We start from the raw sequence: 26,283 nt of genomic DNA, 5'->3' as shown, positions 1-26,283 counted from the left end.
AGCAACAACGAAGCATCCTCTCTACAGTCTTTTCTGCTTCTCTTTTGTTGTTATCTGGATGACAGGGATTGGATCTGGCCTCTGCCCATATCAAATGCTGTCTGGGGCTGCAAACAAGCCTCAAAACATGTTTTAAATATTTTATTTCCCCCCATCTCCCCTAAGTCTGCCCACCATGCATACGCTTGATTAAAGTTATGCCCCAGTGATCAATTGTGAGTGACAGTGACCCTCCTAAAGGTAGTCTACTTAGCCTCTGGGCTCAGGCAACACACCTGTGTCTGATTAGACACTGTTACCCTGCTTGAACATGTGCCACATGAAAATAGCTTTCTCTTGTGCTCTCGTAGTGGGAGATGCTTTCTTGTAATGTTAATGCAGGGCTAGACTTTTCTCCTGCTGATCCTTTGCCTGGAATGTTCTCCTCTTCCTTGTCACCAGCCAGAGCACCACTAAATCAGTGTAAACTCCTTAAGGGAAGACTAAAGTCCTGGGAAGTGGGGTCATCCTGGCCTTATCTCCTTAAAGAACATAACTCTTCAAGGGGGTCTTCCCTGTTAACCCTCTGTATTAGTTGGCTAGGGCTGCAATTGCCAATACCATGAACTGTGTGACTTAAACAACAGAAACTAATTGTCTCACAGTTTTGGAGATCAAGATCAAGGTGCCAGCAGGTTTGGTTTCTCCTGAGACCTCTTTCTTTGGCTTGCAGATGGCCACCTTCTTGTTGTGTCCTCCCATGGCCTTTCGTCTGTGTGTGTGCATCCCTAATGTCTCTTCCCCTTTTTATAAGGACGTGAGTCCTATCCAATTAGGGTCCCACCCTTATGAGCTCATTCAGCCTTAATTACTTCTTCGAAGGCTTTAGCTCCAAATATAGTCACACTGAGGGTTAGGGCTTCAACATATGAATTTTAAGGGAACACACTTCGGTCCACCTCATTATCCTTAACGTTTTCCATTTTTCTGTATTCTCTCCAGTGCTTGGGTATTGCATCAGTTTCCTATAATTGCTTTAGCAAATTACTAAAAACTTCGTGGCTATAAACACAGAAATTTATTATCTCACAGTTCTAGAGGCCAGAAGTCTGAAATCGGTGTCACTGGGCCGAAATCAAGCTGTCAGCAAGGCTGTACTCCCTCCAGAGGCTCTAGGGGGAAATCCGTCCCTTGCCTTTTTCACTTTTTGGTGGCTGGCAGCATTCCTTGATTTCTGGATGCATCAATCCATCCTCTGTGGTCACATTGTCTACTCCTCTTCTGGTCAAATTTCCCTTTGCCTCTCTCTTATAGGGACAATCGTGATTGCATTTAGGGTCCACCCAGATAATCCAGAATAATGCCCCATCTCAAGATCCTTAACTTAATCATATCTGTAAGGTCCCTTATACCAAATAAGGTGACTTTTATAGGTTCCAGACATTAGAATCTCCTATCTTGGGGGCCATTATTCCACCAGCCACAGGAGTATTGTTCATAATATATCATTTGATGTTCAAACAAATGATGTATCATTTGATGTTTAACAGCTGACCTACAAGAAGAGCCCTTGTTGCAAGGGCAGGAGACACAAAGATGTTTTTGCTGGGTGTGTTCAGACAAGATCACACCCTTCATACCATAATCTAGACCCTTGGCTCTGTCCTCCCACATGACCTTCGCCTGAGGGGAGGGGCTAGGGACTAGGGAGCCAAGGAGTCTCCCTGGGGAGGTGAGGTTTCAGATGATCCAGGGGTTGGAAGAAGTTTCTCCCATGCATTTTTATCTCATGGCTGGTTAAGAGGGGTGGGCATCCCACTCCCAGAAGCCATTTCACTTTGAATACTTTGTTTACTTCTGGTTAGAAGAGTCTTCAGGAGTGTGGGCTCTGGTAAGAAGGTCCCATTTTCCCTGGTCTTATACAACCAGGTCTGCTTCTTGTATTTTGCTATCGTGACACTTTTACAATTTTTCCTCTCAATTACCTAAGGTACCTGATGAGTATTCAACATGTTTGTGAAATCCAGAGTGCCAGATGTATTGAAAATGAGCAATTTTAATCAACGGTGAACCTACCTCTTTTTTATATTTTTTTTTTTTAAAAAGAGGGCGATTACTGAAGCTTCACAAATAGTGCTTTATTTAGTCATAGGAGCCATGATCTGGTACTAGGATGGGAGGACTTTATTGGCTGCTAATCTAAGATTGTGTTTGTCTGTTCTTCCTTCTTGCCATTTATGGTGGAAAATCTTCCAGAGCACCACAGGTGTTTTGTTTCTTGCTTCTAGACCCATCCAAATTTCATTTTCATGCAATGGGAGTCAGGTTTGGAAGATAATTACCAATTTCCTTTTCCTACTTTTAACAATGCCCCTGCTTACCGTACAAAGTTGTGTCTGAACATTACTGCTTATTCTGAAAAACTCAATATGTAATTGTTAATGTCGTTTCAAGCCTTCTGAAGTTTCATCTGTTTCTGGGGCATTGCTAATGGTTTACCTTACAATGCAGAAAGAACTTATAAAGGAGATGTCAGGAGAAAATAATAATCTGCTCAATGCAATCATGTCATTAAGATGCTACTGTTAAGAGTGGGGGATGAGGCAGAGGAAAGACCAGACAGTGACTTAGAAACATGAGCATTTGGCATTGAAGGCATTACTGTCTTGAAGCCTTCTGGCCTGTAGGGTGTATGGAAACATGTCAGTTATGGAGAGTTTTATATTAATCTCCTGTACCATCTAATTTGGTTGATTCAAAATTAGGTGTAATTACAAGTACTCTTCTGGCACTAGGGAGACCGGCCAACAATAACCTTCATTATCTCTTCTGGTGAAGGCCACATTTGCTCTCAGGTAAATCTCTCAGAAAAGCTCATCACTGCCCATTTTTCTTTGGTCCCAGGCAAAATTATGCATTACACGAACTCACTCTTCATGCTTTTCCTGGTCTCTCTTGCTACCTGGTCCCAGGCCAGTTGCTAGAGACTTGTGCTCCCACCGTGGGCATCTGATAAGTGAGTTCACTTTTCACTGTTGGTGGCTTGCAGATGTTGTTACTCCTGGAATTATTCTAAGGGGACTCCATGCCTAATAGAAAAAGCCTCACCTAAAAAGGAACCCATCTCCAAGGGTAGATTTTTCTAGCCCTGGGGCAGCTGAGTGTAGAAGAAATTGTTTTAAGCAGTACTGTTTTTCTAGGGTCACACAAATTCTGCCTATTTCACTTGTAACAATGCTGCCCATGGGTATAAGGATGACATCCTTTGGAGTTTTAATGCACATTTCCTGGGACTTAAAGATGGGAATTTTCTATGGACACAGTACCTCAAAGGGTTTCTTTGTTGGGATTTTCGAGACCCAAATGTAATGAAAGAATCTTTTCACTACAGATGATCCTTGACTTATGATGGGGGTTACGTCCTGATAAGCCTATTGTAAGTTAAAAAATGTAAGTAGAAAATGTGTTTTCAATTAAGAACCATCCTAAGTCGGGAACCATCTGTACTTTTGTGGGTATTTGGGGTGCAAACGTTGGGGACCATGTGTTATGCTGATAATGACCATCTTGCTGATGTGCCTTGTAGGGTAAGGACTCACCCTGGGAGAGACTGTGAGTTTCCCTGAGGGGTGGACAGTCCACACATCACCTCTGGGAAGAGGCAGGTCCTCGGAAGTCTGGGGCTTCTGCTCCTCTCTGAGCCTCAGTTTTATGAGTCTGGACTTCAAGGAGTCTGAGAGAACTTCCAGGGCTGTTTGTTTCTACTCAATTGAATTGTTTTTCCTACTTTGTAAGCCAGAACTCCTGGCTCTCTTGGGTTCTAATGACCCAGGAGACTCTTCAATGACATTTGGATTCTGTTTCCTGGGGAGCTTTCTTCCTTAATCCTGGGGATACTCAAAGTGTAAGCCAGCCTGGGAAAAGATGGATTGAAAGAAGTTCCGAGGCGGGAGGATCACGAGTTCAGGAGATCAAGACCATCCTGGCTAACAAGGTGAAACCCTGTCTTTACTAAAAATACACAAAAAAATTAGCTGGGCGTGGTGGTGGGCACCTGTAGTCCCAGTTACTAGGGAGGCTGAGGCAGGAGAATGGCGTGAACCTGGGAGGCGGAGCTTGCAGTGAATCGAGATGGCACCACTGCACTCCAGCCTGGGTGACAGAGCGAGATTGTCTCAAAAAAAAAAAAAAAAAAAAGTCCCTGGGGCTGGGCACAGTGGCTCATGCCTGTAATCCCAGCACTTTGGGAGGCCAAGGTGAGTGGATCATTTGAGGTCAGGAGTTTGAGACCAGCCTGGCCAACATGGTGAAACCCTACCTCTACTAAATACAAAAATTAGCCAGGCATGATGGTGAGCACCTGTAGTCCCAGCTACTTGGGAAGCTGAGGTAGGAGAATCGGTTGAAACCAGGAGGTGGAGGTTGCAGTGAGCCGAGATTGCGCTACTGCACTCCAGCCTGGGTGACAGTGAGACTCTGTCTCAAAGAAAAAGTTCCTGGGGATATAGCTGGTGGGACAACTGCCCAGTGTGTTCAGCCCAGGGACTGCAATACCAGCTTGCTTCATCTGGAGTTGTTTCAGGAGACACTTAGCCCCTCTCACTTCCTTCACCTTCCTAAATGACTTTCCCTGAGCACCTCACATCAGCCTCACTATTGAGGTGTCCCTACTCTGGCCTTCAGGTCTCTGAATGGGCACTATAGACTGGGCATGAGCTTTCACAAAATGCTGGCTAATTTTATATAAATATCTATCCTGGGAACCACCTGTTCAGCAGTCTGATTCTAGAATCTTCTTCTACTGGAGTCTTCCCAGGAGTGGATCCCAATCTTGCAGACCTAGAAGTGGGCATTTTTTACTCCAATCCCTGTTTCTGGACTGTTTTGAATAGAAGCACTACTAGGATGTGAGTGTATCCTTTGGTTAGCTCATCATATTCTTTCCCTTCCAAGAATGCCCCCTCTCCCTAAAATGATATCAGCAGACCCTCAAGGTACCTTTTGGGTCCTTCTCTTCCACAAAACTGCCCCAGGTCTCTCCCTCCCCAGAACTCAAAGCTCTTTTTTCCCCCAGTGATCCTTTTGGCAATGAATCACGTGCATATTTTGTGACACACTCCAATAATCACTTCATGGTGAGCATAATACCCACTTCACTGACTCAGCTTTGCTCATTTTGATGTATGGCAGACATCTCTGTCTGCGTGATGAGTCTCTGGAATATTAACTCTATTCTGCACGATGGCTTTGCTTTGGGCAGATGTTTTTATCTATTACCCGTGTCGATCTGTTTTCCATGAGGGAAATTTGGCTGACCTTCAGAGGATGGATTACTGACCTCCCGGGAGCCAATGGAAGTGACATCATTAACGGATTTTTTTTTTAACAGCAAAAATGGAAGATAATTAAATGCAGCACAGTAGTTGTAAAACAGATTTCATTGTGTTATACATCACTTCATAAAGTAAGCATAGTTCCCATTCTTCCACATGATGCTTTCTGCAGCATTGTACCACAGAATAATGACTCCCTAATAACTCAGCTGAAAAATATTTAGATCTACTTGCTCTAAGAATAAGGTCAACATTAAACATTCTCAGATGAAAAGCTTGCTGGATGAAATAGTGCACCATCAGAATAAAGCATGCAATATATTTACAGTCAGATGAAACAAGTGTGTCCATAAATCAACCAAAAGACCATCTCCTCCTTTAGGAAATACATGTATTGCTTAGCCAGTACCAATAAGTTAATGTCGTGTGAATACTTTTGGGTATTCCGGCCTTCCTGAATCTCATACAGCCAAACCAACCAGAAGGCTTCCCCTCTGGGTTGATGGTGGCTTATCATTTGGCATCTGGAAACTTCTCTTATTTTGCTGGATATGGCTGTCTAGTGGGTGGCTTACTGACTTGCCTAAGAAAAAATAAGTCAATCATTCAGATTAATCTGGGAGGCTAATTCTAAAATCGGATTTTATGAGAATTGCTAGATTTGGGGCTAGGTTAACCTCATTTCCAAAAGAAAAACTCTTACTGGAGAGAAACCATCATGTTGGCTCATTCTATTGTGTTTATATATTTCACAGTAAAATGATTCAGTCTTGCCAGGTTCCATATTAGAAGGAGGATTAGAACTACATCACTCAATATTTTCTTTTGTCTGTTCTAAAATATTTATCAAGTTAATTTATGGACTTAGGGATTTTTTCCATTCCAGGACTTCATTTGCGGGGAGCCTTCAGAAAAAACAGGTCACTTGCAGTAATATAGAAGGACTAAACTGTGATTCTGGAGACCCGGGTTTCTCTTTGCTGTTCAACCAGTGTAGTCTTTTGTGTGTGCTGTTAACAGTGATTTCTGGCTCAGTGAAATGTGATAATGACTTCATATTTGTGAAGAGCTAAGTATCCTGATATTTTGATCTTTTCAAGCAGATAATTTCAGGCAGAAATAATATAGCTTGTCTTTTGTTAGGTCTCACTAGGGGAAAAAATCGCTCACAAGAGCCTTGCCTACCTCAACAAGAAGTGTCTCTACTTATACAAATGGCATGGTTTCTTTTCTGGTTATTGGGTCACAGGTGGCTCGCCATTTGCTTTGAGTTTGCAAATAAAGTACATCTTGGGTTTCCTTATCTTTAAACAAGTAAAGATAAATTAGGTTAAAGTGGGAGAAGGTTCACAGGATGAGAACATCAATTCAGCTCACAGCAGGTACGGGTCTAAAGTGCCTCTCTGCAGGAAAGAAAGCCACCACCAGCAGTCCACCTGCTCTCAGGGGAAGGGACCAGGCATTGGAAAGGCTGCCTCGGGAGAAGTGACTCAACAAAATCATAAGCCGGATGTAGCTTTGTTTCCTCTTTCTAATACGGGCATATTTATTGCCATCTCAATTATACCTAATTCAATTAATGGAAGAAAATGTACATGAAAGAACTCCCAGAAACTAAAATGGCTAACTGTAGGCAGGATGTGTGATTAATATTTAGAATCTATCAAACCCAGTACTGGCAGGGCTGTTCTCTCCCCAGTACTTACCAGAGAGGGAGTAGAGCTAATGCACAGCCATACTCCTCCCCTTTTCATGAAATAGTTTCATCTTTACCTTGAGGTCACGCTACAGATGAAGAGTAAAATGAAAGACTGAATATGATCAATACTAATTAAAATGGGGGGGAGGTATTGAAAAGAGTCTAAAATTGGCTACAAATAATGAGATACATTGGACTCTTCGTCATTAACAAGATTTAGAATAGGCTGGGAAATTTCTATTTGGAACTGTGAACTGTGATGGGTGTGGTCCAACAGAAAAAACACTGGAGAGTCATGGATAACGAAATACAACTGAGAAGTTAAGGAAAGCACGCAATGCCCTAGGGCAAGCTTGTCCAACCTGTGGCCCGCATGAAGTCCAACACAAATTTTTAAACTTTCTTAAAACAGTCTGAGATTTTTTTTTTTTTTTGCAATTTTCTATTTTTATTTTTTTAAGCTCATCAACTATGGTTAGTGTTAGTGTATTTTACATGTAGCCCAAGAAAATTCTTCCAGTGCGGTCCAGGGAAGCTAAAATATTGGACGCCCCTGCCTAGGGGAACTTGTTTCGTCTACTTGGTTAGTTGTCCTAATTGCATTTTACCTGTAGTCCAAAGGTTATTTTAGATGATGGAATTGCAAGAACCCCAAACCCAAAGAAAGAATTGTTGAAGAGGTTGGGAGAGGAGGTCATTTCTGAGATACATTTCCAGGAGAAATACAAGTTTGAGAGAAGGAGCTGGTAGTTACTGTGTGCAAGTGTTTTTCTTTGATGGGGAAGGGGTGGTTGCCAAAGGGACAGGAATCTATGTGTACATTTCCTGCTCCTGTTTCCTTAACCACCATCCTCAGGGCATCTCTGGCACCTTGGGGTCAGGTAAGTGCTCTCTACTTCCCTCGTTTTAGCTGCCTTTATCTTGTCTATATGGCACTTTCTGCGTGAAAAGACATTTGCCTTACAGGGATGAAACTGGACTTGCAAGAGTTTGCTGTAGAAGGTGTTCAAGTCAGGAAGATGCTCAGAAATGACCACTGAGAGGGTGGCATCAGTGTTGACTTAAAAAAAAAAAAATCTGACCTCACATGTTCATTTTTCCTAAAGTAGAGAGGCTCAGTTTCTAGCCTCTCAAACCATAAGGAAGTAATCAAAATGAGAGTAGATGGAAATCATCTCTTACCTTAAGGGCTCATGTACATTTCAGAGAAGCAATTTCTCTAGCTATACTTATTCTCTTATGGTCTTGTTTATTACTATAAACAAGCAAGTTCACTTTATCATTTACTTTTTATTGTGTTGTTTGAAGTACCTATGTAATGCAAGTATACTGTACTAAAATACCTATATTTCCAAATAACATATGTGGTGTAGCCCACAGTCTCTGCAGAAGCATCATGAGTAACCTGTGCCTTTACACTTTACAATCCGTTATTGGTTGCTGTTAAAAGTATGATAACAGATGAAGAAAAAAAAAAACTAAGTATGAATACACTTTTCCAAACACACACATACACAGCTTACAATGGAATCCCAATGGAAATAAGTGACAACATCTGATGTAGAATCTATAAAATGTAGACTCTGCAATAAAAAGCCAAAGGCACGTAAAAATATATTTTAACTTTAAAAATAACTTAGTTACAGTAATACTTTGCCTGTGTCTTACCAACATGTAGCTGACAGTCAAAATTTTGCAATATAGATATAATATATAGGGATATATAAGAACTACAAGAAAATCCCCAAAACCCATAAAGTTCAAATGTGAAAACAGAAAAGTTTTAACACTGGAGAATTCGCTATGGTGAGCCCAAGCAATATATAGAAAAGAGTCTACAAAAAGGCTTAGGTGTTAAATAAATTTTGACTTCCTCTTGCTCAGAAAATGTCGGAGTGCTATAAAGTTCCGTGAAGTTCCTTAATGTGACTCGCTCAGCCCTTCATAGCTAGTGCCAATCCTGGCCAAGCCAGATTTCTTGTGTGTCTGCAAACACTATGTGAGCCGAACATCACCAATGCCTCCTGAAAATGGGCTCTGACTCACTTCCTCTTTTTGCCAAGATAGGTTTTGCTTTGTTGTTTTTTTCTAAATTGTTTTTGCAAACAGGGCATGACAGGTAAAAAAATACTTTGTAAGAATATTATTTTAGAAAACCCAACACAAAACTGCAAATACAGCTCCGGAAGCCCTTCTCTTCAACTGTGGTTAGTTTGTTTTTGTACCTTTTACCCCAAAGGAAAGAAGTTGGCATCTTGTTACTTATTTTTATCCATTACATTCAGCACCTCATCCAAAAGTGAGGGCCCAAGATCAAGCTGCAGGGAGAGGAGGGAACCTGTAAGGTCAGAGAGGGACTCCTCTGACTTAGTCTTTCCCTTGATGAGCTCGCATGGGGTGGGATGGTCAAACATGTCCTCGGCTGGCCAGTCGGGGTACTGTTCGGACAGGCTGGAGGAGTGGCTGTCTCTGCCTTGGCTGGACTGAGATGCAGAACCGCTGGAGCCCCATGAGGTGTCTCCCTGGTGGACTGTCCCATTCTCCAACAGACTGCTTTTCTCCTGAGCTTTTTCCTCCATGACGGGCTCGCAGCTAAGCCTGGGCAGCTTTGCTGGCCCGAAGGACTCCTGTTTGGAATTAAATGTCACTGGTGACAGTAAGGGCAACATGAGAGCTTGGGATCCTCCAATGGTCGGGAGGGAGATGGCATTTTTGAGCACCGGGGAGGGCGTTTCTGTGAACACAGAGTCTGAGGTGCTGTTGGCCCGGAAGAACTCATTATGCCCAGGGAACTGGCCCAGGTGTGCTTTCTCCTGGTTTCCAGGTAAAAGCTCGTAGTTCCCTTGAAGAAAGGAAATATCTCCAAAGACATCGTGCTGGCCCTCTTTGCCAATGTGGATGGTGTGGCGAAAGTCTCCAAGCGGGGGACTGATCATATCAGGAGACAGAATGTCCCTCAGTTTAAATTTCTTTCCTTTCTTGTTATTGGCTGCTTTCAGGTAAATTGGGGTCTTGGCTGGCATTTTGGAATTTGAGAATGTCTATTTTGCAAGCGGGAAAAAGGGCCACTTTCTTCACAGATGGTATATGTTTCTGAATCCTTTTTGATAGGAACTGTCACATCATTTTTCTCAAGTGGCTTCAGAAGTGGCTTCGAAATGAGATGAGGTCAAAGAGAACCTTCCTGAGGTTACGGCCAAGTGAGGCTTCCTAGAGAGTCAGTTACATCATCCAGTCTTGACCACAACCAGGACAAACCTGCAGAAGAAACCAAAGCAGGTTATAAGCTAAAGACCCTTCTGGGTGCCCTAGGGCCTCCCTTTTCACAAGAGCCTGTAAATAATGGCAGGGCCAGTTTCAACTAATGCTGAACTTATTGTTTCCCTCCAGTAAGTGGATAAAAATTTTCATCTTAGAGAAAACAGGAAAGAGAAAGACCTAAAAACCCCATATCTATGACACCAGTACTTTTTAGACATAGCCATGGACACATCTTCTGGACATGTCTATGGTTTTAGTCATTTTCCTCTAAGAATTGCTGTAAGCATAGGATCAGTGATTTCAGCTCCTTAAATACAACTGGATTTGTTTGTTTTAAAATACAGTTTCCTTTTGCTTTGATGTGCATACTAGCAACACTAATATTTCATTGTTGAGTTCCATATGTACATAAGTTAATGCAGTAAAATGAACAGTCCTAAAGGAAAGGTGCTGGAATTATTTAATAAGTGACAATAACTATTATATGCTACTGTCCTACAAAATGTTAGTGGAATACATTCTTACAGATAAGAAAACGGAGATTCAGGATAAGCCCTTCTCCCAGAAAGTTACCTTTTCTCAATAACATAGAGCCAATAAATAAGAGAGCCAGAGTTGGAATCAGGTTGTGGCAAAGTATTGGGCTGTCGAGGATGTCAGGATTTGAAGTCATTCTGAGATGGGAGGAAATGAACAAAACTACTTCACTTCAAAGAGAAAACATTGTGAATCTCTATTACAGGCTGGGCCTTCACTTGGGAACACTTCTGAAACATTACTGATAAGGCTATATCCTCCCAGCAGTAGGCAGAATTTGAAGGGAGCCCCCATGATCTGCCTCCTGGTGTTAATGCCTTTGTGAGTAGAACCTGTGACTGGCTTCTAACCAAGGGAATATGGCAAAGGCAATAGGTCCCTGATTAGGTTACATTATAGGAGATTTCATCTGAGCTGACAAGGGAGAAGACTCCCTGACTCCCTTTGCTGGCTGTGGAGAGGTGAGCAGTTACACTGTGCAAGGGCCTATGGAAATGAAATCTGCCAACAATGTTGGGGAGCTTGGAAGTAAGTAGATCTTTTCCCCAGTTGAGCCTCTGATGAGACCACCACCCTGACCCACACTGAATCATAACTCAGGGAGATGCTGGAACTCAGCCCTGCCCAGATTCCTGACCCACAGAACCTGTGAAATGGTAAATGTTGTAAGCCCTCAAGTTTGTGGTCGTTTGTTACCAGTGTAGAAAGCAACATATCCTCCCTGCACATACTATATGATAAGATTAAGAGGGATGAGCTACAAGAAGGCATTGGGGTTGTAATGTCCTCTTTTGCCAATGAGATGCTCTTATCTTTTGAAAATAATCCTCCACCTCTGATGCTGACACAGAGAAGCTAAACCCTTTCCCACTGCAGGAACTTCCCAAATGGCTCTGCCATGACCTCTTCCCTCAGGCGCTCCTCCCACTGGCTGCAGAGCCTGCAAATAAATACTCCAAGGGCTGGGTGGGTTAGCTGGTGTTTTGAAGGGAGCCACATTTGCTTGTAGCAGCTGGCGGCTGTCTGCATCTGCCCCATATTTCTTTCCTTTCAGCAAGAGTTTTAAATTCATTTACCAGTGGCAGGTGACAAGAACTGTGCTCCACCACCCACTGGCTCAGTAACAGCTAACTCAATTTGGGAAGCAGCTAGCTCAGCGTGTCAGCATGCTGGCCAGCAACCCAGGCCGGAGAAGGCTGGGAACAATGCACTGGAGAGAGCCAGCCCCACTCTGGCTTTGGGTATGGGGAGGACACAGAGAAAGTATGAGGAGGTTTGCATTCATGCAGAGTGGGCTGACCATGGGGCTGCCAGCAATGACATGATCGTGGGTCCTGACACTCGTTCTCATAGTTTTAGCTCTAATTTGGGTCTTGTTGTGGTAACAAAAGTTGAAGCCCATGTTCTTCCTGTCAAAACATCAGAATTTCCTTCCTGTATGAGTGTACAATGCCTAGTCCTGGCCTAGGGCCCCTTGCTGTTCAGAGGTGGCCTCCCTGCCCTTTGGGCACAGTGTGGCTAACTGCCTGCGGGAGCAGCTGGGTGGCCTGAGGAACAGCTGCCCACAGGAGTGGTGTCCTCAGCACACATGGCCAGGAAGGCAGCTGCCATGGAAAGATACAGTGTGTCCATCACAACTCAAGGGCATGCCAGGGCTGCCTGGGGTCAGCTGATGGAGGCAGGGTTATGCAAGGCCAGGTCCCAGGGCAGGGTGTTCCAATTATTAAAAAAAAAAAAAAAAAAAAAAAAAATCGATCACTTAAGGCTTGGAGTTTGAGGTCAGCCTGGGCAACACAGCAAGACCCTGTCTCTATGAAAAAAAAATTAGCTGGGCATGGGGGCACCCGCAGGTAGTCCCAGCTACTCAGGAGGCTGAAGCAGGAGGACTGACTGAATCCAGGAGTTTGAAACCAGCCTGGGCAACATAATGGGACCTCATCTCTACAAAAACTTTCTTAAAAAATTAGCTGAGAATGGTAGCACACACGTGTAGTCTTAGCTACTTGGGAGGCTGAGGTGGGAGGACTGGTTGAGCCCAGGAATTCAAGGCTGTGGAGAGCTATGATTGTACCACTGCACTACAGCCTAGCAAGGCCTTGTCTCAAAAAAAAAAAAAAAAAAAAAAAAAAAAAAATCCCATGAAAATGTAGCCAGAGAGCAGTTCCCTGCCACTCTGACTGGATCATTCACATACACCCTTGAATTAAACAAGGATTTGGGACAGTGAGGAGGAAGAGCAAAGGGGGAGAAAGTGCCTGCTGCTGAGGGTGCAGGGGAGGGAGGGCCCAGTCCGTAAGCTGGTGGGGGCTGGGCACCCACCAGGGAGGAAGATGCTGGTCAAGCCCCAGCCTTTGGTCAGTCCTTGCCCAGCCACAGGCACCAGCACCAGGGGCCTCCAACCAGAGGCTCACTCGTCCTGCTTGAAGTTGGGCTTCATGTCGGTGGCATGGAGGCAAAGGTTGGAGGGAAGCAGCAAAAAAAAAGGCAAGAAAAGGGTTGGTGGGGAGGCTACCTAAGCTGTAGTGAGATTCTGGTGAGTAGGAGATACTAGAGAAGATACCTTCAGAGGCATTTTGCTTTCTTTCTACAAATATTTACATCATATTTACTGCATGATGGGGCATAGGCTTCTAGGACTATAGAAAAAAATAATTTGAATTGAATCTGAATTGCCAATCCTAACAGCTCCCAAATACCCTGAAAGTTAAAGAATTTTGGGCAAAATGTCAGTTTTACAACTCTAGATAAATTGACGTTTGTGCTGCTGGGAAAGTATCTGGCAGCTCTGATCTAGTCCTTCTATTGCATCTGTTCTCTTTCCTCCCCAGCTCAGGGCCAACCATGATTGATCCCAGGAGAGTCAATCCAACGCTGATAATCCAATGCCCATAATTTCTCGAACTGACCACTTCCTCCTCTCCTTTCTGAACATTCTGGGCTAAGTCCATGCAGCTTGATCAGTTTCCCCTTCTGCTTCCTGGGCTCACTGCTCTTTCAAAATCTTTGCCAATTACTTACTTAGGCAGAAACCTAATGGGATAGTTTCTTCCCTAGCAAGAAGTAGCTGCTCCTGGAGACGGTATGAGCATCTCCTGGGTACCAGCAGCACTTGCTACAAGTCAATATTTGTTGAGGGCTTCTCTATGTACCGAGCATTGTTCCAACCCTTGACATGGACTAGCTGAGGAAGCCATGGGGCTGTTACTGTGACTATTCTCATTTTACAAATGGATCACTACTGACGAACTGATATCCAGCCACTCTGCCAAGGCTGCATGGCTACCAAGCACGAAGCCACATGGCTGGGCTCTGAGCTTTGAGGTCTTGACATGATATTTAATGAGCACCCTCCCTGGGAATTCTGTCTGCTCCCTAATTATGAAAGGGGTGCATTCCAAAGCCTGTTTAAAACACAAATGTGTGGCAATGTGCTGGGCTGATGAGGATGGGAAACAGGCCCTGCATAGACTGACAGTTGAAGTACGAACAGGTCCAAACTCAGTAGAGGCAGTGGGGCAATATCTATCAAAACTGCAAATCATATGCCCTCTGACCTCAGATTGCACTTACAGGGATTTACCCAACTCACATAGAAATAACAAGGCTGTTCAAACCAGCACAGTTTATAACAGTCAAGAGTTGGAAACAACCTAATTGTCCACCTATGGAGGACTGGTTCAATTAAGCGTATCCTTACACATGAATACTACTCAGATCTAACAAAGAAGTGCTTAATATGCTCATCCGAGAAGAGCCCAAAGATGTACATCATCAAAGGAAAAAAAAGAGGTGCAAATGCGTGTATTTATATTTGTACTGGCTTATCTATAGAGTATTTCTGGAAACACACAAGTAATAATAGTGACTGTCCACAGAGAGAGGAAGGAGATGGAAAGGGAAGTAGATGGAAGGGGAACAGGGTGGCAAAGAAATTTCCCTATCCTTTTATGATTTTGGATTTTCAAATCATGTTAATGAACTGGCTATTTTTTTTTTAAATCACAAATATATAAATGTGTATGCAGGGCTCAGATTAGGCTTTCCTGGAGAGCCAATTTTATACATGGCTGTTAGGTCCTGAAAAGCCTACTATGAGTTACTAATCATAACACAAACATCAGGAAAATGTGTCTAAAAGCAGCATCTGCAATGACAGTGTGTGGGTATATGAAGACTTCACAAAAGGCCTGAGCCACATCTCCCCTGACCCTGGCTATGGGACAGATCACTTTTTGCTTCTGCGATCAGGCCTTCACCAAAGAGGCAGCATGGATCTCTACTTTATAAAAGGGAAGAGATCTCAGAAGAGAAACATTTGTAGTCGGAAAGGAAAGTGAGAAAATTCAACAGGTGGGAGAGGATGCAGGAGGAGCTGCCGGCCAGGGCATGAGCGAGGAGGGAAGTGCAGGCAGGTGGAATCGCCTGGGCCCGTGAGGACAGCTCCTTGTGCAAGGGTGACTAGTGACACACACACATAACCTTTGATGATGGAATGGGCCTATATGCCATGACTTGAAATCCCATCCCTCCTCATCATTTTAAGAAGACACCTGGGGCCGGGCACGGTGGCTCAAGCCTGTAATCCCAGCACTTTGGGAGGCCGAGGCGGGCAGATCACAAGATCAGGAGATAAAGACCATCCTGGCTAACACGGTGAAACCCCGTCTCTACTAAAAATACAAAAAATTAGCCGGGCCTGGTGGCGGGCGCCTGTAGTCCCAGCTACTCGGGAGGCTGAGGCAGGACAATGGCGTGAACCCGGGAGGCGGAGCTTGCAGTGGGCCAAGATCGCGCCACTGCACTCCAGCCTGGGCGACAGAGCAAGACTCCCTCTCAAAAAAAAAAAAGAAAAGAAAATAGAAGACAACTGGGTTCCAGGAGACCGCTGGTGGATGACCAACACATCAGAACAGTCAGCATGAGTCAGGGGAACCCCAGGGCTTTGCGTTCTGCCCAGAAGGAAGAAGGATCTGCTTGGAGGAAGGGATGCTGGGAAAAGAGAAAAGGAGGAGCTAAACAGGAGAGGCTTACAGGCCGGAAGCGAATTACTAGACTACAACTAGGGAGCGGGCCCTCCTGGGTGTTCCACAACCCAGATGAGAGAATTTTAGCTTTCTGTCTCAGTCAAAACTCTTAACACCAGCATTAACCTGTGGGCACTGAGCCATCCGAGGGTGCTGAGCACATTCACACGTGTCTGTCCTTTCCTCGTCTTGAACCCCTTTCCTGCAACCAAGGGTCAAGTCATGTGGTCACCCAGGCTGGAGTGCAGTGGCATGATCACAGCTCACTGCAGCATCGAACCCCTGGGCTCAAGCCATCCTCCTGCCCCAGCATCCTGAGTAGCTGAGACTACAGGTGCACAACACCATTCCCAGCTAATTAAAAACAATTTTTATTTTTTTAGAACAAGGGGTCTTGCCATGTTGCCCAGGCTGGTCTTGAACTCCTGGCCTCAAGTGATCCTCCTGCCTCAGCTTCCCGAGCAGCTAGGCTTACAGATGAGCCTCACCATGCCTGGCTCTCTAGTTTTCTTGCATTTCTCTACTCCCACTATCTTACCTAAATCTTAAAAGACAGACAAAGGTTCTTATAGTTAGCCCTTTCTCAAAAACCTTGACCCTGAAATTTGAACTTTCCACAATTATTCCTGGTTTCTTTCTAGTTCCACAAACTTTCTCCTAGTTCTTGGATCATGGTTTGTTCCTCTTTCCCTTCGTAGATAACACTGGAGATAATATTCATCTCAGAAGTTAGATTCCTTTAAAAACAAATGCTCTAGTTCCTGGGGCACTAGAGAGAGAAGATTTGCCAACAAAAGGGTCCAGCTTGCCAGTCAGTCATGTGGCAGGTCAGAGAGAACACATGTGGCAGGCAGACAGGTGGGCACAGTGCTGCTGAGAACGGACATGCTCCCTTACAGGTTGTGTGAGAAATCCAAGAGTTTCAATACACAAAAGGACCAGAGAGGAAGCTACGGCCATGGTTTTTGTAAGGAAGGAAGAGAGCCGGGTTGCACTAGGCTAGACAATTCTAGTTTCTTGTGACTGACTGAAGCGTAAATGACAGTGATAATAATAGAAATAATCACAGCAGTAATAAATAATTTGGTTAAGAAAAAAACTGAAGCGGTGCTTTGCTTCATTTCTTACCATCTTTTTGGCAAACAGAATGATGCTGAAAATATCAAAACAGGGCAGCAGCCAGGAGGAAGGGAAAATCAAGGGGTTTTAAAAAATGACTGACAGACGGAAAAATCAGCTCCTAAGTTACTTAGAGTTGATGCACTGGCAACTTACAGGACTCTGAAAAGAACCAAGGAGTTGGGATATTTTTAAAATTCCATTTATTTTAAAGGAATGTTTGGTTTGCCTACTAATTGTTTTTAGATTAATTCTCAGTGGAGAGAAAAAGTAAAAAAGAAAAATTTGCATCCTGCAAAACAGGTTGCAGCGTTAATTTAAAACACACATGTATAAAAATGGGCAGGTGGGTTGAGGGGTGCTACTGCCCCCAGGGACCTGTGGCTCTGTTCTTTTCTCCTCCTTGCAGGAACTGAGCCTGCATCTGACTTCCCCTTTCTGGCTCGGTTGTCACATCCTTCAAGGACATTCCAGCTTCTCATCACTTTTCGCTTTGCCTCAGCACAGTCGCACGATGCGGCCAGTCACGGCACCACTGCACTACTGCACCATCTGAGCCCCATGCCAGAGTATCCAGCGACTCCTCCTGCATGTTGGAACCAACAGTCCTAGGGGAGGATGATGACTCGGCCAAGTACCCTCCGCCGCCTCCCTACCCCCAACCATCTGTGGGCTATGTCTCTCTGCTGCCAACCAGAAGATAATAATTCCACTGTGCCAAGCGCCCAGAACATGATCCTGGGCTCCACATTTAGAAGGGATAAAGGCTACCTGGAACATGTCCCCGCATGTTCAGAGGGAGGCAAATGGGAGGAAGTGAAGGAGCTCGGTCAGGACATGTGAGAAGAGGCTGAAGGAATAGAGCAGCTTAAAGAGAACTCATAGAAAGAGAAAACTAATCTTAAGGGATCTGAAGGATTCATTTAATTGTAATAAAAAGGAATTAACTTGTTCTGGGAGGCCCTAGACCTACCAAGCAGAAACTACAAGGAAAGATTTTGGCTCCTCCAAGTAACAACTCAGGTTTCTCAAAAGATGGAATGGGCTGGGGTGGGGAGGGGACAGCAAGTATGGCCATGGGATGAAGCTCTCACAGAGGGGAGGGCGGTTACCCTGCGCCTCCCTGACAGTGCGTGAAGGGAGGTGTTCACGTTCCCATTTATTCTGAGTTTCCTGTATGGGAACACGATCACTGCCAATTTCCTTATAGTCCCATGTCACTTTCCCGTAGAAAAACGCACACAGACTTTCCCTTGAAGAAGCTTTCTCTTTGAACACGGCAGTCTTCTTACTAATATAGAAATGACCAGCCCATCTTTGGGATCAGAAACACTAAAATATTACTACAATGTGGGCGCTCATGTCAATCCTTTTACAAACCTCTGTAGGAGTGCTTCTCTGAATACTTTTAAAATTGAAGGGGAAAAAAAACCCCATAGTGTTAGATTTTCATTTAAGTTCAATGCTGAATTTCTAAGGCGGAAATCAGCGTAACCAGAAGCACCCAGTAACCCGAAGGGGATGCTTTTCATATTTTCAGTCTGTTTAACTCCACCCATTTGAGAAGATAAGAAGATGCCTTTTCTATTTTTAGATTCTTACCCTCTCCCCATATCATCTAAACTGAGGACATAGCTCTAAGCTTCAAGACTATGAAACTCTATTAGCTGGCTCCCCAGCTGCTGAGCTCTGTTATGCAAATGAACTTAGCCAGAATGAGCAGACGGTATTTTAAAGACCCATTCAAAGTCTGATACATCTCACCTTCCATTATTTTAAAGGACTTTCATTTGTGATTCAGCTACAGCTTGAATTTATTGTTCTTTTACAACCCTGATTATATACAGACCCACAAATACCATATGTGAGACTCAGTGCTAATTTGTGTACACGTCTCATTTTTATGGGATCTAATTTGAAAGATCTCTTAGAAGCAAAATTGGAAGACAGAAGGTCCACCTCACATAGCACCAAGTCTGCACTTTTGAACAGAGGCCATTAGGGCCTTTTTTCCTATAAAAATGAGTTACTGGGGAAGACTCAATGTGGACACAGATCTCTGGCAGTTACAACAAGGCAGGAGGAGGGCAAGTCCTCTCATGCCTGGTTCATTTATCAGGACGTGTTGTACATGGCACCAGGGCTGGTCAGAAGCACCCAGGCAGGCACTCTAGTTTCATGGATGTGAATCTCTGATAAGGCCATTGCTGTGAACTGCTCACGTGTTTCCACAACTAATGGATCTGACTTGGTCTGTGATGCTGCAAGGACAATATCAATACAGGAAGAGAACTTGACTCTGAAGTTTTCAGCAGTATTCAGCCAGGATAGTCATTCTAATCTCTGCTCAAAAGCAAGGAACTTGCTCTCAGTTGCTCACAAAATATTAATATTTAAGTCAGCAATTATTCTATGCAGTACTCCAGTTCTGGTAATGGTAATTTCAAATGATCCCAAATAATTAGCTGACACTGTCCAGAAATTCAGATTATGGTCATTTAACCCATACTACCTTGGAGGGCAAAGTTCCTAGCCATTTGCCTTTAGGCCACATTCTCAAGTTCTCTGATGGGGTAAAGGGACAAATACAGGACTTCCATGCTATTCTGCCACCCTGCTAGGGCTGTCTACAATAATCCATGTTCCTTGGATGGGCTGAAACATGGCTTTTCTGTATGATACCAGCACTGGCTATATGTGGAATCTGGTAGTCGTCATTCTACTCTCAATCTACTTCCACTGCCAACATCCTTGCGTTATTTGTATATGTGTTAGTACAAATATATTTGTTGAATGATTTCCCTCTAACTAGGCTGAAAGTTCTTCTGTGGGCATGAGCTTATTCATCTTTTGCCTCCCACAACACATGGCCCACAGTGAACTTCAAATTCACAAGTGTTAAATCCATAACCCCTGCCAGACTTTCCATCATGAGAGCCAGGTTGACTTGCTCCCAGGGGCCAAACCCTAGAGCAAGTCTACAGAGGCTCTCTGGAAAGTGACAAATCTGAAATACTTTGTTCTCTAAATAATTTACACCTGTGAAGAGTACTAGCTAGCATGAGTGCTTTCTGTGGGCCAGGCAGGCATGTAATGCTCAGAGCATACCTCTTGGGAAGCAGTCTTAGATGAAGCCTGTGTCTCCAGTCAATCACCCAAAATGTGGAGGAGCTAGGATTGCAGCCATAGCTGCATTCTGTAGCCACTGCCGATTTGATAACTCAAGGACTGCCAACCTGAAGACTATGTATCTTGAAGTCTGACAGCACCAAGAGGAAATGACACACCAAGAGCGCAACACTGATGAGAGGTGGAGATGCTAACCTGACCTTGTCAGAAGCCAAAAATGAGAAGAAGGGTCCTAGACACTGGTCCCTCCATCTCTAACTCACTAGGACTTTTCAGTATTTTTGCTATTGTCAAAAAGAATCTCAAAAGGGATTTGACTTTGTGGTAAACGTCAAAAGATTTGAATTGTAAAGTAACAAAGGCCCCCTCATCCTCGAGGAGAAAAACAAACATCCTGTTCTTAGAAAATCGTGTTAAGTGCTGTTCATTCTTTTCCCAGAGGAAGCCCATTGCATGCGACAGTGAACAATCACAGGCTTTCACTGGGGACAATAGCTCCCTAGCTTCCTAACTGACACTTCATTTCCCTCCTAACCTGAAACTAAGAACCTTGTGTTCCCTACATGGAAAGCTCTCCCACCTTCTTACCATCAGCCTCTATTCACAACATCCTCTGAGACCTGCTCCAGACTCACTTCCTTCCTGGAGGAAGTCTACTCGAATGCACCTCACGTAATCCAGCCTTGCTACTGCTTTGCTTAGGGGTTTTCTTAGGGGTTGTGGAGGGCTTGTATTATGTGATTTGTTGTTTCCTGTTTTGTGGTTTTAATGCCTGATATTTCCAGGTGGCTGGTGAGCTCAAGAAGAATAAGGTAAGCAAAAGGGCTATACATGAGTGTTACTGTTGAGAAAACTCTCTTCCTTTTTATGCTGAATCACTTACAGAGCCTCCTCTTGAGCTGGGGACACAGAAGGCCCTCAAATCTTACTGAATAAGCTCTTCTAGTTTTCTTTCTGACCATCCCTTAAGTCAAGGGTCTACAAGCTACAGGCGGGCCAAATCCGGCCCCCTGCCTGTTTTTATAGATAAAGTTTTATTAGAACACACCTATGCCTATTCATTTATGTACTGTCTACAGCTCAGTGGGGTTCTCAACTGAGGGTGATATTTGTTCCCTACGCGATATTTGGCAATGTCTGGGAATATTGTTGATTTTCATGACTGCGGGTGGTGTGCTCCTGGCATCTAGTGGGTAGAAGCCAGGAATGCTACTAAACATCCTACAGTGCACAGGACAACTCCCCAAAGGAAAGAATTATCTGGCCTCAAATCTCAGTAGTGCTGAAGTTGAGAAATCCCAGTAAAGGTGCTTTTGCTCTATCAGGTCAGAGTTGAGTAGCCTGTGACAGAGACTGTATGTGGCTCTCAAAGCCCAAAGTATTAACTGAGCCCTTACAGAAGAAGTCTGAACCCCTGTCTTAAATGTTGGCATTTTCATAGGGTTGGATGGCTGCTGCCCATCCCCCGCTCCTCAACAATTCCCCCGGCAATCACATACCACCTCTTGGGATAACTTCCAAGTCACTACCGTCAACCCACATGCATCTACTTAAGTCCAGACCAGTGCTACTCAAAGTGGGTTCACACAGTCCATGATGAGATAAGAACAGAAGTTGAAAGCAAGATCTTTTTGACATTGCCATAACATCAAGCATGTGACCAACAGATTTTTTTCTTACTGAACAGGCTATTGACAAGTTTGGGAGCTGTATGCTGTTGAGCTTGCATGGGGGTTGTGTGTGGCCCAAGCTCCATATTCCTTGTGCACAGTAGTATTGTACAATGCATTGGAACTGGAAACAAACAAAAAGACAGTGGCCCTTCCCAGAGAGTTTGAAAAGCATTGATTGGCCTTTCCCTTCCCTTATATTCCAGACTTCTCTACTTTGCTTCCCTTGTCCCATATAATACTCATAAACCTTGTCCCAAATGGGATTTGCCATCTTTCTTCCCCCTGCCTGCCTTAGGCATCTGCCTTCCAAACTATGCTTTCCTGGTAAATGGCAGAAGTCACTCAATTCCAAAACCTAGCTATCATCCCAACACTTCTCCCCGCCTCCATCTCTACATCAAGTCCTACAGTCCTATCAGTCTGTCTGGACTGTCTCTCCTCATTCATCCCTGCTCCATCAGCCTTACTCCTGGCCCCCATGATCTTTCTCCTGCACAAGGACATTTGCCTTTCACCTACCTCCCTGCCTCCCCGGTCCTTCCACCTTATCTTCCAATCTACACCAGAGTGAGGTACCTAGAATCCTCATGTAACCTTATCACTCTCTGCTTTAAAACCTTTCAAGGGTTTTAAGGCTACAGCTTGCAGATAAGATAAAATAGCTTGTGAAGCCCACTTCAGCAATCTGGGGGGCCTGCCACACTTGCAACTGAATCTCCTGCCAGTTCCCCATGGCATCCTAAGCTCCCATAGCGTCCTGTGTACACCTCAAACCTAGCAACTATCACACTGGATTATTATCACTACTTATTTAACTCTTCCCCAATTAGGCTATACTCTGGGAGAGAGAACGGAGATCTTATTCATAGCAGGTATTGAAAAAAATGTTGAATGGATAAACAAATGAGAAAGCTTGAAAGACATTGCTGTGCCTCTTCCTCTTTAACCCTGCCTGCTCTATTGAAAATGCAAGATGGAATCTATGATTCTTACAGAAGAAAACAAACATGTAACAAGAAGCTGTCTCCTCTTTTCTTGTGGTAAAGGCTTTCATTTTTCCATCTGTAAGCCATTTGAACCTTCCCCTATCCATGCAGGGTAATAATTTAACAGTGTATCAATGCAAGCCAGAGTAATTCTACAGGACCATACAGATCTTTGGCAAATATACAGATAAAAAATATAGATCTTAAGGCAAATATTTGTGGATATGCTGTTTGAAAGAGATACGACTCTTATCCCTGAATGCAATGTGCAAATAGTGTCTTAGGTAAGACTCAAAAAAAATTTGACAATACAGTCCTCTGAATTCAAACTCAGTGATTCTACTTAAATCAAACTTAAAGAATGAGGCCCTGGAGAAACAATGAACTTGCTCTTTTCTGTTTTCAAAAGGAAATGTGTTAAGGGAGAACTTGGCTCATTTGGCCTAAAATGTACAAGGAAGCCTCAAGAAACTACAATGGACAGTCTATAGAAAAGGGTTGTTTGGAAGATCAATGTGTGACTGGCACAGATCAGATACGTGGGGAAAAATAAACCTATCAAAACATTTGCCAAACCAAACCAAATGAAACACCGACTGTACGGGCCAACGAAACTGCTGTCTCACTGCTGTTCCTGGCCTGAGCGGGGAAAGAGCTGGACCAAAACCATGAGCCATCCCTGTAAGACGCAGAAGCCCTGATACACTGGGTACCAGTTACCTTCATGTAAAATGGAGATAATCATCCCAAACTTTATAATAACCACAGGTGTTAGAGCTGAGTGTTAAAATCTACAGTGCTATGTAAACACAAGGCATTATCTTTTCCCCAAATGAGACCAGACTATCCACTGAAATACAGAGTGGAGGGGAAACTATTCTCATTGCCAAAATAAACACTTCTATTTTCTCCTTAAATTTCGCCTGTATCACTCATTAATAAAATTGTTGCAGATGAGGCTAAAATGGTTCCTATTGATCCTGTGGACAGTCTCCACAGCTGGAAGGGATTCCTACCACCAGCTTGATTAGAAGTTAATTCCCCTGTCAATGGGACATAGGGCTGGGGCTATCTTCTCATTCACATCTACACGCATCGGTTATCTTCAGTTGGGGCTCTTCCAGCCTTAGGAACAAATGAAACGTCCCTGAGTTGGGAAAATTACAACAACTGCTATATAGGTCAGATAAAAGTGGTGTTTTCATACCAACTTGGGATCTCTTACAGTAGCCCCTGACCTTAAGACATAAATAAATACAAACAATCTAACATTTTTTTTCTCCTAAATTCTGTTGACCCACTTACTTTATCTTATGGATGATTTTAAGAGGAAAATCCTTTTACTTCCATTTAAAGTTCATTTTAAGTTACTTTGGTTTTACTTTTGTTCATTTGGTTTTACTTTTTAAGGAAAAAGGAAGCTGAGACCAAAGGGGAATGTTACCTTCTCTGATTTATTCAACTTCTATTTTGCCTCTACCTTAAGGTTAAAAAAAAAAAAAAAAGTAAATGGAATGAACCTCAAAGTGGCAGACCTGGAAATGATGGGATCTGGAGGGTGTAGGGTTAGGGAGTGGGCACAACTAACCCTGTCAAAGGGAAATGGAAGGCCAGAGTGGAGCAGTAATCATTGGAAGGGACTTCATACCATATGGGAGTCCAGATTTCCAGGCTTGATGAGTAAGGAAGAGCCTAAGGTCCTGAAATCACTTGTCTCCTTTTGATCATGAAACCATTTATGAAAACCTTGTGAAAAACTATAGGGAGTAGTATGTATGTATGTATATGTATGTATACTATATATAGTGTGTGTGTACAGTGTGTGTGTGTGTTATATATATAGTGTGTGTATATATATATACACACACAGGCAAATGATTTGATTTTCCAAAAAGAAGAGACAATTACTTGTGATTACTATCACATGTATCTTCAGTAAAGGTCTGGGTTTTGAACACTTAGGGGATATATGCTCAGTAGGCACTGATAAAAAGTTCACTGGCACCTCACTTGCTTACATACATGACACAGTTGCTAGATGGGTCAATTACTTGTAATCTGCCAATTTTAGCCAAGCCTTAAAGGGATCTTATTAATAGGGCAAGTGACTTGGAAGACACAGGAGATGCACTTATCAAATCTGAAGATAAACAGGAGACATAGAGGGAGCTTCATTGTGCCAGTGGCTAACTGGGGTTCAGAATTACCTGGACCGAGAGCTGGGGCTGGATGAAGCCCACAGGAATGAACTGAATGATGATGAATAGAAGTCCTGCTTTTGGGTTAAAATTAATTACATAATCCCATTTGCGCACAGTGGTGCAGGCTCTGGCTGCTGGCGCTTATAAACCGGACGGCAAGGCTACCAGGAGCTGACAGCACGAGGAGGTGGCTGAAAAAGTCATAGCCATCTGAGGGTCTCTGGACAGACCCCACGAGAATTAGTGATGTATGAGAGAAGAGAAAAAACAAAAGGGCATATTGTTATTTTCTTAAATACTTGATAAGTAGGGCCAATCTCTCTCCTTTTTAACCAAAGAAATTATGTTATTATCTGCTTATATGTCAGGCTTAAGATTTTCTTTTCCTTGGCTTAAAAAAAAGTTTGACAGAGCTGGGCCTAGGAGGAAGATTCATGCTCTGTGTCACTTAAACACTTAAGGCCTTGGTTATATCATGTCAGAACGAGACTGGGGCTGAGATAAGGTCCTTCCATCTGTCAGATGGTAGGGCTCTGTGATTCTATTTGCAGAAACATCTAGCGTCTAGGAAGTTTCCAAAAAAGAAAAAAAAAAAAAAAGTAATGTTTTTAAGGAAAGTAAGACTAGCCTTAGAATCAAAATACTTTTTACCAGCGAATACAATTTTCATCACCCTTTCCCATCCTTCCTGGTATTAAGTTAATGGTCCTGAGCCATGTAGTGACTCCCTTTGGGAGCTTCAGTTTCCCCATCCGTGAAGTGCAAATGGCAAAGGTGGGAGTCTTCTTAGGTAACAACGAGCATAAAGTGCTTGGCAAAGCACCTGGCAGGCAATGAGCCCAAATCAATGGAAGGGGTAATGTTCATTATAAATTACCCCAAAAAGCTGGAGCTGCATAAGGAAGAAGATGAGCTGGAAGCTCATGGTGAGGATTCCTTCTAACCTTACTCCTTTTAGACCTTGGGATCTGGCTGCCTAAACTGATTGTTTTAAATATAGTGTGAAAAACTCCCAAATGTTCTGGGTTCAACAGTCTAATTCCCCATTCTGAAAAAAGAACGGAATTTGAAAGAAGTCCCTGCTTTACTCCCTGCACCACCCTGAGAGACCTCTCTCTGAACCTCACTCCCCCAGGCTGGCAAGTAAAGCACCACCATCCCAGGGTGAGCCCACAGGGAATACAAAACAAATCCCCATCACCAGCATAAACTTACACTAAACTTAACAGAAGGCCAAAAATCAACACTCTTTTGGAAGACATTTCATTCTGAAGCCGTCTGAGAGCAAGAAAACAGGCTCTAGTTGGTGATGCGACATGCACAGAGTGAGCCATGTGCCTCT

General features: G+C 43.6%; 1 protein-coding gene and 1 long non-coding RNA gene across 4 annotated transcripts in view; one reads left to right on the top strand and one right to left on the bottom strand.

Annotated features, from left to right (window-relative positions):
- The window catches only part of LOC134807821 (uncharacterized), a 169,127-nt gene extending 143,131 nt beyond the window's left edge, over positions 1 to 25,996 (top strand). The window contains exon 4 of the long non-coding RNA XR_010149148.1: positions 17,362 to 25,996. This is a non-coding gene — a long non-coding RNA (uncharacterized LOC134807821). The remainder of the gene's footprint in view (positions 1 to 17,361) is intronic.
- CDC42EP3 (CDC42 effector protein 3) overlaps positions 5,399 to 26,283 on the bottom strand; it is a 33,303-nt gene continuing 12,418 nt past the window's right edge. For 2 of the 3 annotated variants that reach the window (XM_016943174.4, XM_009442246.5), the window contains exon 2: positions 5,399 to 10,269. In XM_016943174.4, the coding sequence (XP_016798663.1) occupies positions 9,270 to 10,034 (765 nt within the window). In that variant the 5' untranslated portion in view covers positions 10,035 to 10,269 and the 3' untranslated portion in view covers positions 5,399 to 9,269. 3 annotated transcript variants of the gene reach the window in all.

This window comes from Pan troglodytes, chromosome 12, assembly GCF_028858775.2.
Source record: "Pan troglodytes isolate AG18354 chromosome 12, NHGRI_mPanTro3-v2.0_pri, whole genome shotgun sequence".
Lineage (NCBI taxonomy): Eukaryota > Metazoa > Chordata > Mammalia > Primates > Hominidae > Pan > Pan troglodytes.
This window is presented reverse-complemented; position numbering and strand designations above follow the sequence as displayed.